This window comes from Macaca fascicularis, chromosome 1, assembly GCF_037993035.2.
Source record: "Macaca fascicularis isolate 582-1 chromosome 1, T2T-MFA8v1.1".
NCBI lineage: Eukaryota > Metazoa > Chordata > Mammalia > Primates > Cercopithecidae > Macaca > Macaca fascicularis.
Window position 1 is genome coordinate 103,503,471 of NC_088375.1, and position 18,050 is coordinate 103,521,520.

The 18,050-nt window shown below is 42.7% G+C and overlaps 1 protein-coding gene across 1 annotated transcript; it reads left to right on the forward strand.

The window, feature by feature from the left end:
* The first annotated feature begins 1,770 nt into the window (after nucleotides 1-1,770).
* FCRL4 (Fc receptor like 4) lies at nucleotides 1,771-16,719 on the forward strand. The gene is made up of 10 exons (XM_015455284.4): nucleotides 1,771-2,107; nucleotides 3,210-3,464; nucleotides 3,769-4,053; nucleotides 4,850-5,137; nucleotides 9,584-9,697; nucleotides 10,839-10,866; nucleotides 12,316-12,398; nucleotides 12,626-12,694; nucleotides 15,787-15,818; nucleotides 15,907-16,719. The coding sequence occupies exons 1-10, from the start codon at nucleotides 1,771-1,773 to the stop codon at nucleotides 15,991-15,993; spliced, it is 1,578 nt and encodes a 525-aa protein (XP_015310770.3). The 3' UTR covers nucleotides 15,994-16,719.
* The last annotated feature ends 1,331 nt before the right edge of the window (nucleotides 16,720-18,050 follow it).

Consider the following 18,050-nt stretch of genomic DNA (forward strand, 5'->3'; position numbering starts at 1 on the left):
TTTTGAATTAAAGGCCTTTAAAGATCAGCAGAAGAAACTTCACCCTATCCACCTAAAGACCAATCGACCCACCAGTAAGCACAACTGTTCTTCCCTCCTCTCTACTATAGAAAAGAAGACTGACAGGTGTAACCACACCTGAACAGACCCCATCACAAGAAAATATCTATGCTTCAGGCTCATTCATCTTCCAAATAGAACCATTTATCCATTAATTCACCATGGTCATTATTTATTGCTCTTCAAAAGAGTTACCTACATTCCCCCTCTCCCCACTCCCCTCCAAAAATGGCTGTGTAAGTGTCTGGGCCTTATTGGTATATTTGGGGAATCACTCTGTAATTCTGCCCTGCACATGTAAATAAATTTGTAGACCATTTCTCCTATGACCCTGCCTTTCATCAGTTGATTTTTCAGCAAATTAAGAGGGCAAGGAAAAATTTTTCTCTTGATCCTACAGGTTAATTTTCTGGGGCCCATAAATTAACTTGATAAAAGATAGACTAGGCCAGGTGCGGTGGCTCACACCTGCAATTCCAGCACTTTGGGAGGCTGAGGCAGGTGGATCACGAGGTCAGGAGATTGAGACCATCCTGGCTAAGAAGGTGAAACTCTGTCTCTACTAAAAATACAAAAAATTAACTGGGTATGGTGGCACTCGCCTGTAGTCTCAGCTATTCAGGAGGCTGAGGCAGGAGAATCGCTTGAACCTGGGAGGCAGAGGTTGCAGTGAGCCGAGATCTCGCCACTGTACTCCAGCCTGGGTGACAGAGTGAGACTCTTTCTTGAAAAAAAAAAAAAAAAGACTAACAAGTGAAAAAAAATTTTTAATTATGTACATAGACAGGGGAATTTACAAAGAAAACAATGGCTGAAGGAGGCAGCCAGATGATTGAGATTTACATAGGTTGAATATCCTTCATCCAAATATCTGAAATCCAAAATCTGAAAGTTTTTAAGCACTGACATGATGATCAAAAGAAATGCTCATTGGAGCATTTCATATTTCACATTTTTGGTTTATGTATATGTTCCAAAATCTGAAAAAAACTCAAACTCCAAAACCCTTCTGTTCCAAAGTGTTTTGAATAAGGTATACTCAACCTGTATATCATCTTGGACTAAACAAAGGAAAAGGAGTTTTGGGCTTCTGGGTGGGAGAGGCAGGCTGTGGCAGGTTGACTAGGAAAAACATGGTAAACAAGGGTTTTTATGCATATTTAAGTCAATGCCTTCTCTATCGATGAAAGTTGTTAAGAGTCTTCCTCTTCCTAGTGTGGGAGAGGGAGACACATTTACAAAAGGAAATTTCCCTTATAAGGGAAAACTTTTCACTTATAAAGGAAAACTTGTGCCTTGCTTTTAGAACTTTTCCTATTTCTGGTGATTCTCAATGGCCTTTGGCTCAAAATAATCCATATGCCAAAGAGACAAACCTGGAGATGGCATTTTCTGGTACCCTTCACACACAAGAACTCATCTTAGAGAGGTCCCTGTAACACCAAGATCTCAGGTGAGAGTCCAGGAGAAACGCAATTTCCAACTATCTACCTGAGGACTTGGTTCACTGAAACAAGTGAGAGGGTTTGTGAGCCTCGCATCATCTATCACTGCTGAGTGGATCCTGCCAGGGCTGCCCTCCCTCTGAAAGGCCAATCTGCTGCTATAGACTGCTGAGCAGCCACTGCACCCTGGAGAAGGTGAGCACAGCTCACCTGCAACCTGGGGAAACAGAAGTCATCTAGGGGCCTCTTAGGGAACTCCCAAGCCATGTCCTCCAGTGTAACCTACACAAGCCACTGCAGCTGGGACTGCAGGCACCTCCACCTCAGACCTACTACTCTTTCCTCCTCAGCAGCTGCACACAAACCTGTGATTTCCGTCCATCCTCCATGGACCACATTCTTCAAAGGAGAGAGAGTGACTCTGACTTGCAATGGATTTCAATTCTATGCAACAGAGAAAACAACATGGTATCAGCACTATTGGAGAGAAAAGTTGACCGTAACCCCAGGAAACACCCTCGAGGTTCGGGAATCTGGACTGTACAGATGCCAGGCCCAGGGCTCCCCGCAAAGTAACCCTGTGCGCTTGCTCTTTTCTTCAGGTGAGAAAGAAGGTGAATTAGTTGAAACTTTATAAAGAGTTTCCATTTATCTTAGCTCCCTGGAGGTTCCACGAACTGGGGTCTTTCGTTGCTCTCTAACCCTTGATCCCAGCTCCTTTAGTTTCACATTTTCCCTCCAATGGCTACAAGTGTTTTTCAAACTATGATTGAAACTTGAGTTTAAATGGTTAATATTAATCGACATCCCCACACACTTACACGGTCAAGAAAATGAGTTAGTTTTAGGGAGTACAAAAATGAAGCTGTCTCAGATCCTGCCCTGCAGGGCTTTATAGCCTCATAAGGGAGAAGTTACACACACATAACTGTGCTGAGGACAAAAGTGCCATCAGAGGAGCTCAGAGGTGGGAAATCTCCAAACTGATGCTTTTTATCCCCACCCGTTGTTATGTGTCCCTTCTTCATTGCTAGTTTTCCCTCTGATTGGCATCAAGCTCCCACAGCTCCTCCTGTCCAGTTTTACCTGATTGATAATGATTTTGGTCACTTGCAAGGGCATGGTCTACAGGCGTAGGCATTCAACACAGTCATCTAAGAAAGAAGAGATATAGCTAACCTCAAATTAGAATCATTAGAATCTGAACAGCATGGAATTTCCATAGAGGACCACATCCACTGTCCCTTGAACCTAGACTGTGTCTGTGTCTCTGACAAGAATCCTGCTACAAATCATGCTCCAATGCCCGGGAAGAGTTCCTCACATAGTTCTCCAAGTGCCCCTTCTTTCATAGCTCCTGCTCTGGGACTCGGTGAGCAGGTTGGTTTTAAGTTCTGACATACTCTATTAGGTCAGGGATTTTGATCCCCCTTCCTCTCAGCTTTTATTCTCCATATTAGACTCCTTATCTTTGGAATCTGACCTTGAATGATAAAATAGTTGCCTCTGGGATTTATTTAGGAAATTTAGGAATTGTATCTGAAGCATGTTACACTGATTTAGGAGTTTTGTGAGCTTGGATCAAGAGACTACATCTTGTGGAAGAAATAAGAAAACAATAAAGCCTTTGTAATTCAAGAGACACAAAAGAAGGAAGTAGCAGGAATGCTTTGAATGACGATCTCCTCTCTGTGTCTTTTCCAGACTCCTTAATCCTGCAGGTCCCGTATTCTGTGTTTGAAGGTGACACGTTGGTTCTGAGATGCCACAGAAGGAGGAAAGAGAAATTGACTGCTGTGAAATATACTTGGAATGGAAAAATTCTTTCCAATTTTAATAAAAGCTGGGATCTTCTTATCCCAAATGCAAGTTCAAATAACAATGGCAATTATCAATGCTTTGGATATGGAGACAACAATGATGTATTTAGATCAAATTTCAAAATGATTAAAATTCAAGGTGAGTCTTTCAGTTCATATAGATTTGCTTAGTAATGTCAGGGATAGGAAACTGAGCATGTAAGGAAGGAATTTATGGGTTACTATTGAAACCCTGGATAGATGAGAGGCACAAGTCCTCTAAGAGGCAGAGAAAGTGGGATGATTGTACCTGAATAAACCTGTGGAAGAAAATTTTGATAGAGGTTTTGATAAGTGTGTCTTGCTGTGTGTCTGCAGTTTCCTGGGACTGAGCACCCAAACCTGTCTCTCCCAGAGTGCTAAATACTCTCATGCTCAGAACTTGATTTACCTCTTCTCTCTAGAACTATTTCCACATCCACAGCTGAAAGCTACAGACTCTCAGCCTACAGAGGGGAATTCTGTAAACCTGAGCTGTGAAACACAGCTTCCTCCAGAGCGGTCGGATACCCTACTTCACTTCATCTTCTTCAGAGATGACAGGGTCACCCTGTCAGACTGGAGCCCGTCCCGGGAACTCCAGCTCCCAGCCATCTGGAGAGAAAACTCAGGATCCTATTGGTGTGGTGCTGAAACAGTGATGGGGAACATCCACAAGCGCAGTCTCTCGCTACAGATCCACGTGCAGCGTGAGTGTTGGAGAGCCAGGCGTCTTCCCTGCCTTTCTGGGCCCCTCAGGCTCTGCAGGCATGGGGACTATGTAGCAGAGACCGGTTTTATCATCCCAACAGAGGAACCGGGCTTAGGCCAAGAAGTGAAGTACAATAATAAGAGAAATACATGACTTCTTTTCTACCTCCATTTTCCTAAAACCTCAGTCTTCCTTTGAAATTCTATGACTTCAGAATCACAGCTGACTCATGGAGTTACGTTTGAGAGCTATGGAAAACAAAACAAGAAAATAAGGTGCCCTGCTAGGGAGTTGGCAGGTTCTAGAACGGCTAGATCTCAAAGAAAACTATTTAGAAGACAAGCATCCATCAGTAGCAATGAACAATGTGAGTGCCTATGATGTGTACAGCAGAAGAGAAGGAGAGATAGATAGGTCCAATAAACATCACTTAGGTACCAAACTATGACTTTTAAAAATAGATGTGGTCCAGCCTACTGCCATGATGGCCACTACTGCTATTACCTCTCCCTCAAAACAACTCGGACCTCCAGCCAGGATGTCAGACAAAACCCAAATGCTTCTTCAGGGTTAGTCCTTTTTTCTTTTCTGGGGCCTCATATATCAGGATGGAAAGCTTATCACATTTAGTGATATTTTCAGCCCTAAATTCGTGGTCTGTTGGTCACAATGTTAGTGCCTGCTGAAGAGGATATCTTGAAGTCACATAAGAAGTGACTCTGCCCAACACCCCAGCTACCCAGCCCTGCCCTCCTTCACAACTGGCCCCGACCTGTGGTCTCATTTTTACATAGGTATCCCTGTGTCTGGGGTGCTCCTGGAGACACAGCCCACAGGGGGCCAGGCGGTTGAAGGTGAGACGCTGGTCCTTGTCTGCTCCGTGGCTGAAGGCACAGGGTACACCACGTTCTCCTGGCACCGAGAGGACACGCAGGAGAGTCTGGGGAGGAAAACTCAGCGTTCCCCCAGAGCGGAGCTGGAGCTCCCTGCCATCAGAGGGAGCCATGCAGGGGGATACTACTGTACAGCGGACAACAGCTACGGCCCCGTCCAGAGCGCGCTGCTGAATATCACTGTGAGAGGTGAGTTTTCATCTCTATTGACCTTATTTATTCTCAGCAAACTTCCTCAAATTAAGGGTGGGTAAGGTAATTAACATTACTCTGTGATTCTGCTTTTTCTGTTTCCATTTTGCCATGCTCCACTGTGATAAACAATTTCTTCCATTAGAATGTTAATAACTCAGTCGGGTCAGAGTAAGGTCCTGTAGTGAGGTAATGCTGGCTGGGAGCCATTTTGCTTTTTGGAGGTGATTTTTTTTTGTCTGTATTTGGACCCATTGTATGTTTATCTCCAAGAGGAGCCTTCCCTCGTTAGCAGTGCTTCTGGGTGGGGCACAGCGCTGTCACCCTAACCTCTCCTTTCAGTAAATCATCCACACACATCAGACCAGCAGCCGCACAGAACCGAAAGCACGAGGCATTCCTTTCCTTCATTACTATAATAGAATCCCGAGGGATTCTCAGCAGCCAAATCGTATGTGGGTCAGGAAACTCACAAGAAGCATGGAGAGCAGATACAGAGCCCACTTTTGTCCATTGAGGAGAGAAGCCTTACTTTGGGATCTCACAGGTTTAGCTCATATAGGTCTCTTCCTCCATCCCTAAGAAGCCACACTGGGCCAAGCTATGTTCTCACTCTGCTACCTTGGCACTAAGGAAATGGTCTTTACGGGGGTTCAATTCCTCCTCAATCTCAGGTTTGGTTGCATCCCTGGCAAAAAAAAAGAAAAAAGAAAGAAAGAGAAAGAAAGAAAGAAAGAAAGAAAGAAAGAAAGAAAGAAAGAAAGAAAGAAAGAGAGAGAAAGAGAGAAAGAGAGAAAGAAAGAGGGGAAGGAGGGAGGGAGGGATGGAGGGAGGGAGGGAAGGGAGGAAGGGAGGGAGGGAAGGAAGGAAAGAAGGAAGGAAAAGAAAGAAAGAAAGAAGCTTTTATTAAGTTACTGGAAAGCTAGATTTCCCTTTTTTCTATATAGTAAAACTCCTCAATTCACTCTCCTTACTTCCGTTATTTTTTCTTAAACCCATCACCACCAGGCTTGCCTCAATCCACCAAAATTCCTAATGATCTCCATATATCTAGGGCCAGTGGAAAATTGTTCCCATTTGATTTGACCTACCTCCAGCTTTTGATACAGTTGATCCCTCCCTCCTTCTTGAAACATTTTCCTGCTCAATTTCTGGGACATAACCTGTTAGTATTCTATCTATTCACCAGATACTTTTTGAAGTTTTCTTTCTGGATCCTTTTAATATTTCCAACTTCTAAATTTTGGAGACTGCTCCCCCAAAACAGCTGCACTGTTTATACAAAGTCAGCTCTGATGGTCAGAGCCATAAACCTGAACAGTTTAGTCAGAGGCTCCAGCAAGGGGGTTGCTATGCTAATAGCCCAGATGCTGGCAAGTCTTGTGATCAAGCAGGCCCCACCAGGTTAAGAGACTGAGGTGTTTCCCCAGAACTAAGTACCACAGCAGTCTGCATCTCAGTCTGGGAATAACACTGGGTGTAATTCCCAGCAGAGAAGGACTGAGACTGAGCTAATGTCATTTCAATGACTTTTTTTTTTTTAAGACGGGATCTCTCTCCATTGTCCAGAGTGGAGTTCAGTGGCGTGATCTTGGCTCACTGCAGCCTTGACCTTCTGGGTTCAAGTGATCCTCCCACCTCAGCCTCTTAAGTAGCTGGGACCACAGGCATGTGCCACCGTGGCCAGCTATATTTTTTAATTTATTTTTCATAGAGAAAGGTTCTCACTATGTTGCCCAGTCTGGTCTTGAATTCCAGGGCTCAATGGCATTTCAAGAATCAGATTAGGGAAGAGAAAGAAGGGATTAGCAAAATTGCAAACTGCCAAGGGCTCCCTCTAAAGACTCCTGAATGCCCTGAAATCCAGAGTAACGCTGATGGTAGAGGGTGTTTCTTCTGCAGGAAGGCTCTTATTCTGAAAAGTTTGCCTCAGGAAGCTCAAAGATTATAATCTCTGAGGAGATAGCAGTGAATCTGTTGGTAAGTATAAATTATTCCTCTCACTTTTGGGGGTTAGGGTCTTTAGAATGGATCAGCTTCTCCCGATACAGGCAGTGAACTGGCCACTTCACATGTATCATTTCACTTTATTCTCATGACAGCCCTGGAAAGCAGGTGTCAACATCTGTTAAGGAAACAGATGATCTCAAAGATTAAATGGACGTCAAGGATCCAGTGATATTTGATGGAATAGGGATTCCCTCCTAAATATTTTTTAATCATAGACTTTGTGCAAAATCCCCTGTGCTTAGAAATAGGAGAATATATAACAAAGAGAGAAACTCTGCAGTAGCCTCGTGTGCTGGGCTAAGGTGGGCTGTCTCAGGCAACTTGAACTGCCATAACCGAATACCAGGGACTGGGGGGCTTAAACAACAGAAATCTATTTCCTCATAGTTCTGGAGGCTGGAAGTCTGGGATTAGTGCACTAATATAATGTGGATTCTTATGAGGGCTCTCTTTCTGGCTTACAGAAGGCTACTTGCTTGCTGTATCTTCACGTGGCAGAGAGAGAAAGCAGGACAACCTTTCTGGTGTTTCTTCTTAGAAGGGCACTAATCCTATCTTTGGGGCCCCACCCTCATGATTTCATCTAAAGCCAATTACCTCTCAAAGGCCCTATCTCCAAATACCATCACACTGGGGTTAGAGCTTCAGCGTATGAATTTGGGGGAAAAGAGTACAAATCAATCCATAGCATGGACTGAGGTTGTCTGGGGTAGGGCTGTATGGGAGCAGGCTTAACCTGCTTAGAGAACATGGAGGTGTTCTCTAAGCTAATCAGAGACCAGCCTGAAGTTCCTGAGAGTCTAGGGCATGGTGTCAGGACCACAAAATAAGAACTAGTACTTCCCTAGACATAACACTTAAGTGTCAGGCACTGTCCAAAGCACTTTACATGTATTAACTCATTTACAACAGTAAGTAGTTGAAAACTGAGGCAAAGGGAGATTAAATAATTTTCCCTGCTCACACAGTGAGTAAGTTGAGGAGCTGGGATTCTAACCCAACAACTTGGATTTAAAATCTGTGCCTTTCTAACTGAGACAAATTTCAATTACTTTCCCCAAAGTAGCCATTTCTTTTAGGAAATAGAGTTACCAGGAAGGTAGAGTAACTTGCTTTCTGCCCATTGAGTCTAGAATCCTAGACCTGGGCATGGCTGATTCTAATTTTGCACAGGCAGATGCCCCAGCAGGCGACAGGGAAAGATTCAATAAAGGATGTAGTGGCCAAGACTCTCTGTCCTTAGATTTCTCTCCTGCTGTCCACCCTACTCTTTCAGCTGTTGTGGCTGGGAAGCTGGGCTGGCTGTCCACTGAATACTGTCTATCAGTGGAACCACTCAAAGGTCAAAGCGCAGGTATGTTGGTATTGTCAGGGAGGGAAGGATAATATCAGAAATGTCACCAGCCACTCCTGGCCAATGGCTCCTCTGTGCCCGAAATCATAGATGAAAATAAATAGAAATCACGGTCAGTGTTGCTGTTGTTCTACTACCTGCATGTTCTCTGTCAATTCTGTGGTACCTGTGTCTGAGGTCTGAATTTAGTTTACCTGGGGACCAAGAATACGTATGGGAAAGTACCACCCCTCACTCTCCACTCTCTCTCCCTCTCTCATGCTTTTTGCTCTTTAGCTCATCACCACAGGGCATGGTATAAATTTATTTATTTGTTTATTGCTTGTCTCCCCTCCCTGGGTTATCAATTCAAGAGCAGGGACTTTAATGCCTTGTTCACTGTTGTATCTTCAAGGGTTAGGTCAGTGCCCGGCACAGGGTAGCCTCAGTAAATACTTGCTGTATAAACGAGTAAATTGAATGAAACCTCCTTTTCTGTGGATGAAAGGATAGGAGAATGGACCCCATGGAAATATCAAAATCCCCTAATAATGCATGGATTGTGTGTACTTTTACCATCCGTTTTTTTCTCTCCTGCCCTTCAGACCACACAGGCACAGGCTTCTGTGAGGAAGGAGGCTGATGCCATTTCATCACGGTGTCCCAATGCAGAGCAATCTCAGAGTTACTGTTGGTTCAATTGGCGCCCTAATCACTGGTGCAATTTTCATTCTCTCTCATGCAGTTTGCTGTTCCTAAGTTAGGTGCTGCCAAGCCATGGTCCCACAGTATCTCTCCAGGTGTCTGGGGGCAATTTGCAGGAAGCCAGGTTACCAGAATACAACATTAGGATTTCCCCTAAATTGTTAGTTTCTAAAATGATTTACTGAAGGTAGAGGGAGCTGTTTCCTCTTCTACTCAGGCCCTGGCCCACCCAGTGTGAGCTTTTCTGGCCAAAACCTGGCCCAAGATGTCTTTATGAGTCCTAGTCCTTTAGATTCTTCTCTCTTCCAGGGCTCAGTACCCAACCAAGCTGAGGAAAAGGCAATCCCAAGCCCTGAACCTCTCCACTGAGATTCACACAGGTCCTTTCCCCTTAGAGATCTCAGGCAACAGAGATGGCCTTGTCGCCGCGGGAGCCACTGGGGGGCTGCTCATTGCTCTTCTCCTGGCCTTGGCCCTGCTGTTTCACTGCTGGCGCCGGAGGAAGTCAGGTTTGTGCTCTTTTCTTTGCCACAGTTCCTGCCCTGTCCCTTCCCCTGAACTCAGCGTGCAGCCAGCCTCAGTGGCCACCAGGCCACCACTCCCAAGTCTCCCCTCCCAGCGTTCACACACACTCACGTCTGTCCCTTCCTTAAGGGGTAGTTTTGCAAATAGAGGCCATGAATGAGAGCTGCTCATATCTAGTCTGATTGGCTAAGTCTCAGGGAAGGGGAGGAAAAAGTGAAATTTTTAATGTAAAGTTCCAAACACTGTATCTGAACAGTTTACTTAGGCAGTTTCTTTGGTTCATACAGACTGGCCAGTTAGATACTTCAACCTAAATGCACCATAAATGGAGATTCAAAAGGAACTAAAGGGCTCTGCAGAAATGACTGAGAATAAGAGCTGGCTAATTTTATCCTTCTGTCCCCTCAGGAGCTTTTCTGGGTCTGAGTTTGAGCCTGCCATCTAGTGCTCCAGCAGCCCCTCTCTCCTCAGGTCAGCCTCCCCTGCCTCTTGGACATGGTCTGTCCCAGGCATTGTTGGCTGCGTACTTCCAAAGGCTTCTTGCTTCAGCCCACCTCAGGCTGGCTTTAGATGCCAAGAAACCTGGTGTAGAAGACAGGAGCAGAACCTTTTTCAGCTCTAGAACAATTACCCACATCTTTCAACTCTGTCTCTTAATTCAATTCAACTTTCCAGATTCCTGACAGCACCTTCTATGTGTCCTGCATTGAGCTGGAGGTAGGGAGCTTTGGACCTCTGACCGATTCTCCTTAGTGAGCCTGAGTCAGAGCCCAATGCTCCTCTGGGCATGACCACAGATGTTCCTCGAAGTTCACCCACAGCTCACTACTCTCCAAGTGACACTTTGGTTATATGTAATGTTTCCTGAGGGATTTCAACACAGACTTGAGTCTTCAGAAATTCTCAAACAATTGCATATTTAACTCAGGAGTATGCAATCCTGGTCTCAACAAGTTATATGCTTTGTTCAATCTTTTTTTCACCTCATTTTCATGAAAACCCAGGACCGGGCAGGTGTTTGAATTGACTTTCTTGATGACATCTCTTAGATAGCGCCTGTTATGTGAAGTCATTGAGAAAGGGCTCCCTCTGCTGACAAAAATGCATCTTTGCTTTATTTTGCAGGAGTTGGTTTCTCGGGAGACGAAACCAGGTGAGACCTCAGCTTCTGCCAGTTCCTTTTTAGTTTCCCAAGTACACAATATGCAAAACTGTGGGGTTACAAAATTAGGTCAAGTTATATCTCTTTGGCCCTGTAGCTAGATACTTCCATTTTCACACTCCTTGAATTGGTCAAAAATGAAGCTTCCTAGAACTTCGCTTGTCAGCTAATAGTTTGCAATACATAAAAAATGATAGATTTCTTATTTGACCTTAACCTACTCATCTAAATGGATAATACCAAAGGTTATAAATTTTCTGGGTTGGCAAAGAATATTTCTTGTACTATAATTAAGTTAGACAATGTGTTACTATAACTATGCATACAATGACTAGAGTCTAGATTTTCTACAAATGTTCTAGGTTTTCCAGGGAACTCTATGTTTCTAATAATCTTCTTTTTGCACCATACATGCATATATACTCATTAAATGTTATGTCCTTAACTTCCATTTGGAAAATACTGTCATCTTCCTCTTTCTATGTCAGTGTCTCAGTCTTAGGTTAGGAATAGGAGTGTGGATTATGTCTAATTCCTTCTTGAATTGTACAGACATTACAATGTAAAGACATTTTATTTATTTTATTTATTTATTTTCACCCAGATTGGAGTGCAGTGGCACAATCTTAGCTCACGACAACCTCCGCTTCCCAGGTTCAAGTGAGTCTTATGCCTCAGCTTCCCAAGTAGCTGGGATTGCAGGCGTGAGCCACCACATCTAGCTAAGTTTTGTATTTTTGGTAGAGACTGGGTTTCACCATGTTGGCTGGGCTGGTCTCAAACTCCTGGCCTCAAGTGATCCACCCACCTCAGCCTCCCAAAGTGCTGGGATTACAGGTGTGAGCCACTGAACCAGGCCAACAGTAAAATAAAGACATTTAATCACTACTTCCTGATGATGAAGAAGCCAGTATGTATACATTTGAGACAGGATCTGGCTCTGTCACCGAGGCTGGAGTGCAATGGCATCATCTCAGTTTACTGCAATCTCAACCTGCCAGGCTCAAGCAATCCTCCCACCTCAGCCTCCCAAGTATCTAGGACTACAGGCACATGCCACCATGCCTGGTCAACTTTATTTTATTCTGTATAGAGACAAGGTCTCACTATGTTGCCCAGGCAGGAAAGCCAGTATTTTTTAACCAACCAAGAGTAGTCATTCTAACTATGAGACGATGATTGTTACTATGATGTCAGAGACTCCCTAACCTTGTTTCCAGGCAGCCTGTCCATCCTACAGCCCCAGGATTTCTTTCAAAAGAACAATCTCACTCTACATAGACGTATTGAAACTCTGATTAAACCATTCAGGCTTTCCTGTTCCCTGTTGGCTGCTGACTTTCTCCAAATCCTCTTTCTCCTCTGCCGCTCTCCCTGAGTATCTCACTCTCCTGCATGTTATAATGTGACAGGGATTATTATGGTTTCTGTGTCTCGCAGGCTTCCTCCCACTCCAGGCCCAGGAGACTCCTCCCATTCCATCTACCCTGCCCAGGTGGAGCTTCAGTCGCTATGTGTCGATGGTGAGGATTCCCCTCTAGGAAGCTGTTCCTGGCCTCAGCCATGGAAAGATAATGCGTTTTCAGCCATGGGAAATGCCCCTGAACTCCCCAAAGTGTCCCAAATCCAGATATTCCCAGATAATTGTTCCATTTTGTGTCCAAGAAGAGTGGAAATGATGCTTAGGAAGAGGTATCTGTAGCACTTTAATACTAACAGGAACAGCCTTGAAAATGTCTTTTCTTTCCAGTACACCCCAAAGAGGGAGATTTGATGTACTCTGAGATCCAGACTATTCGGCTGGGAGAAGAAGGGGAAGGTACGTCCCTGGGAAGAGATTCTGGCTGCAAACTATATTCATTCATTCAACAAACATTTACTGAGCACCTCCTATGTGCTAGGTACTATTGTAAGTATGGGAAGTCAACCAGTAAACAAGGCAGACAAAAATCCCTGCAGTGGGGAGCTTAGATTCTAAGGAGGGAAAATAGGTACTGAAATATACACAGTATACTTTTGCTGATGATCAGGATGGAAATTAAGCATCCTTCTGATAGATATTGTGATCATTATAGTGTATGTACTAAGGTCTCCCTTAGGTCTACTATGTGGTAAGCGTTGTGCTGAGAATATATATATATATATATATATATATATGTGTGTGTGTGTGTGTATGTGTATATATATATATATATATATATGCAAGGCATTTTTAATTAAGTGCTAGAAAATGTGATTTTTACAGTATTGTATTCCTCTAATTACTGTCAGATTTTAAATTTTACATTGGAGAAAGGTAAGTTATTTGGAATGAGTTGGATCCTTTTGAGGCTTGCTTTTAAGCTTTGTTAGGGTGAGTCTCAAGCAACCTTTAGAGTCGGGTTAATCTAGCCTGATAGTAAAGCAATGCATTTCTGGGGATTCTACATCAGATGGTCCATTAATTACAAGGTCTGCATCAGCTTCTGGGATTATTCTGCCTGTTCTTCTCCGGTGGTTCTTACCCTGGCCTGAGATACTTTCATCTTACAAATATGCCTATCAGTATTCAGCCAAAGACTCGAGGAGAGCCCTCTGCAGACTTCTGGAGCTTTCGATCTGTTTTCCTCCTGTCTCTTTGGTACTGTCCCACAAATTCTAGCTGCTTTAGTAAAACAGAACTGTTGGTCTCCGTCACTTCAAGTCAGCAAGGCTTCAAGCCAGAAGTCAGGCTCTGTCTGAACTCCCAAGTCCATGCACAGTTTAGTGGTAAACTGGTGCAATATCTGAAAAGCACTGTTTTGTCCTTTTTTCTCATTGTTTAAAATGGGAAGACAAATCCAGTCCCTGTTAGTCCATTTTGGCCAGAATAAGCTGAATTGTTCCTTGAAGCTCTACTTCGCTTCTTTAATCCTATTCAGACTCCATTTTAAGACCCACTAATGAATTGAGATCTGTTGTTAGAAAAATATCACTGTAGGTAACTGCAACCTGTGGTCCACTTTGGCTTTCTGAGGTGAGAGCTCTATATCCCAGCATCAGGGAAATCACTTCAAAATCACTTCAGAAGTTCAAGAGGAATTTCTGAGATCTCCTTCACCAGGCTGGGGGCTATAAAATAGCGGTCTCCACCTGCTACTCCCACCTCAGAAAACCAAAGCAGAGACACATTGGACGTAAACTGATCAATCTTTCTAAAGACATCTCTCCAACAAATCTTTTTATTTTTTTCCTCCCCACACTTCCTTGCTTTGGTTGATTAACCTGGGTTCTTACAGTCAAGGAAACAAACAATTCTCTCTATTTCTTGTATAAATCTACCCATGGCACCTCACTTGGGAAGTTAAAATCTAGGAATTTCAGTTGTAACCTGATGCTGAAGGTGTTCTATGAAAATGAAGTATTACACATAAGACTCAGAGAAGGACTTTCTCAAGGTCACAAAGTCAGTAAAGGACAAAGCTAAGACTAAGTCTTCTGTCTTGCTATATTTTCTGCATGCACAGCCTATTACTATATTTGACCAACGTATATCACCTGATCACTTGCTTTGTCTTTCACTTTGTTCCCTGAGCCACCTCCATTAATCAGGATCCCCTTTGAATGGGAGCATTAGAAAGGCCACTACCTTTCTTGGGTGGATTGAGTACATCTTATCTTATAGAGCTATCTTTATCATTTTGCTTTTCTTCATACTCTTTCCTTGACATATTTATGAAAACACCATTTAAGCCAAGTATTCTGTTGATGGACTAGTTACATTTCAGACACTTGAAGTATTAATGATTTGTAGAACGGTTTCTTTAGCTGTTCCTCAAGGTTTACATGAAGCCTCTGAAATCATATGCAAAGTTTTATGCATATGACCATTATTCTGGGGAGAGTACATAGCTTCCATCATATTATGAAAAATATCTGCAATCCCTAAAGGTGGGGTAAGAATATGGTAACAATACAGTAAGAAACAGAGAGAAAGCGGCCGGGCGCGGTGGCTCAAGCCTGTAATCCCAGCACTTTGGGAGGCCGAGACAGGCGGATCACAAGGTCAGGAGATCGAGACCATCCTGGCTAACATGCTGAAACCCCGTCTCTACTAAAAAAAAAAAAAAAAATACAAAAAACTAGCCGGGCGAGGTGGCAGGCACCTGTAGTCCCAGCTACTCGGGAGGCTGAGGCAGGAGAATGGCGTGAACCCGGGAGTCGGAGCTTGCAGTGAGCTGAGATCCGGCCACTGCGCTCCAGCCTGGGCAACAGAGCGAGACTCTGTCTCAAAAAAAAAAAAAAAAAGAAAAAGAAACAGAGAGAAACCTCAAGTGCCCCAGAGTGTATCTTTTTTTCAGGCTCTCTCTCTCCATAAAATTGCTGTGCTGCTCTGATAATTCTACCTTTTACTCTGAGACTCTTAATTCCTAATATGCATGATCCACCAAATCATATCTGCTAAACTTACCTCTCACTCTGGCTCCAACTCTAGGAAACTATGGCAATAAAAATCAAGAACTAGAACTTGTTAATGTAGGAGAGAGTTTTTCTCACAGGGCATACATATGGAGCACTGTAATGGGAACTTGCCAAACAATCAGGGGTGGTGAGATGACAGTATTGTAAGTTAAGAGAAGCAAGAACTAAAACTAAGAAAAAAATAATCTCTCAATATCTGGTAGAGGAAGGATGTGAGGTTTCTTAGTGTGGTATTGATGGAGGACTTTACAGATCAATGGAGCTTGAAAAGAACTTGCAGAGGGCTGGGTTAAGAAATGGTAGAACAGAAAGTCAAATGTATTGTAAGACATGTTAGGGGAAGAGGTGGAGAAAACATGACAATCAATGGACAGGGCCCAGTGGCTCCCAGACTCTAGGGAATCAGCTAACAGACTGAGTTCTAAGTGCATCCTTGTGCCCATAGTCCAGTGATTATCTTTCTCTCCACAGCTAATACCTCCAGGACACTTCTAGAGGATAAGGTGAGTTTCATTTCCCCACAGTTTTATCTCCACCATTACCTGCAGCTTCACACTCCCTCTTGGTTTCCACTTCTTTCTTCGTTTCCAGGAGGTCTCAGTTGTCTACTCTGAGGTGAAGACACAACACCCAGATAACTCAGCTGGAGAGATCAGCTCTAAGGACGAAGAAAGTTGAGAGAATGAAAAGCTACGAGAATGAAAAGTTACGAGAATGAAAAGTTACGAGAATGTCCTACTCATGTGATTTGTCCCTTATGCAAAGTCCCAGGCCCAGTGCAGTCCTTGTGGCCCCTGGAATGATCAACTCATTCCAGCTTTCCAATTCTCCTCATGCATATGCATTCACTCCCAGGAACACTCATTCATCTGCTCTGATGTTGGGATGGAATGGCGTGAAAGACTTCACTAAAATGACCAGGATCCACAGTTAAGACAAGACCCTGGATTATTTGCTGTGGGCCTGGCCTAATACATTCCCTAGGGTCTGCATTAGCGAAGGGGGATAAAGAGAGAGAATGACTGTTTTTGAAAAACAGAAGCACACATTTTGGTGAATTGGGATTTGCACAGAGATGAAAAAGACTGGGTGAACTGGATCTCTGCTTAATACATCTACAACAATTCTCTCACTGGAGACTCACTTGCATCAGTTTGTTTAACTGTGAGTGGCTGCATGGGTACTGCACAAACAATGAAAAGCTCCTTCACTTCTGCCCGCACAGCTTACACTGTCAGGATTCCGTTGCAGATAACAGAACCCACCTGAAATGGTTTACAGACAGAGGAATTTAAAAGAGGACATCAGAAGAGCTGGAGATGCAAGCTCTAGGATGCGCTTCCTAAAGCAAATGATAATTATGTTAATGTCATTAGGGACAAAGATTTGCAACATTAGAGAAAAGAGACACAAATATAAAATTAAAAACTTAAGTAACAATTCTCCAAACCTAAATTTGAATTTAAAATATTAGTATAAACTCATAATAAACTCTGCCTTTAAAAATAGATAAATATTTCCCACATCTGTTCACTGAAAAGGCCTAGAAATTAATTACCAACCCGTAAGCAATAAGCACTCCTTACAGATTCTCTAAATACCATTCCCTACTCAAAGGAAATAAGGTTGCTTTTCTTGTAGGAACTGTGTCTTTGAGTTACTACTTCATTAATGTGAGAATAATTCTTGCAATAAATGAAGAAAGAATAAAAGAAATAGGGAGCCACAATTTTGTATGGATGTTTCATGATATACCTACTGGTTAAATAATTGACAAAAACCAGCAGCCAAATCTTGTAGGTCTCCTGATGGAAGTGTACAATACCACCTACAAAGTATCCATGCCCCAAATGTTAAAACTGAATCCATTCAAGTCTTTCTAACTAAATACTTGTTTTATAGAAAATCCATGGAAAAAAGGAACTTGTTTAAATAATATTATGGGATTGCAACCAGCAAAACACAAACTGAGAAAAAGTGCTATTGGGCAAATGACCGGGCTTCTTTAACAAACAAATGGCAAAAAAAAAAAAATGAAGAGGAGAGAGAGGAAGAAAGGGAGAGAGAAGAAAAGAAAAATGATGAAAAGTAATTAGAATATTTCCAACATAAAGAAAAGACAAATATTTAAGGTGATAGATACGCCAATTACACTGATTTGATCTTTACAAATTATATGAATGGATGATTTTGTCACATGTATCACCCCCAAAAAAGAGAAAAAGTAAAAGAGAAGACATATCAATTAAATGAGACTTGAGACAATTCAACCAAAAGGAATGCATGGGTCTTGTTTGGATCCTGACTCAAATTAAGAAAAAAAAATTACCTATGAGATACTAAGAAAAATGTGTACACTAATATTAAGAAATTGTTGTGTGTTTTATATATAAATGATAGTTTATTGTAGTGATGTTTTTATAAAAGCAAAAGGATATTCACTTTTATAGCTTATACTGAAGTATTAGATTAAAGTTTATTAATGTAGATTCAGTGTACATGAAATTAGTAGATGAAATTATGTGATTTGGTTTCAAATAACCCTATGAAGTGAGGGTGGGTAGGAAGTGGGTAGGTATAGATGTGGGTAGCAGGATCGGTCATATGTGCACCATTTCTGAAGCTGGGTGATGGGTAAGAAGAGGAGGTTTATGCTACTCTTTACTTTTGCATGTTTTAATTTTCCATAATAAAGAGTTAAAATATCTACACCCAGAAGACTGCCTCGTTATACC

Bases quoted from the DNA above. Each gene is read 5' to 3' on its own strand.
- FCRL4 (XM_015455284.4), top strand. From the start codon at position 1,771: ATGTCCTCCAGTGTAACCTACACAAGCCACTGCAGCTGGGACTGCAGG. The intron at 2,108-3,209 runs GTGAGAAAGAAG...TGTCTTTTCCAG, and splicing joins GCGCTTGCTCTTTTCTTCAG to ACTCCTTAATCCTGCAGGTC. The intron at 12,399-12,625 runs GTGAGGATTCCC...TTTTCTTTCCAG, and splicing joins TCAGTCGCTATGTGTCGATG to TACACCCCAAAGAGGGAGAT.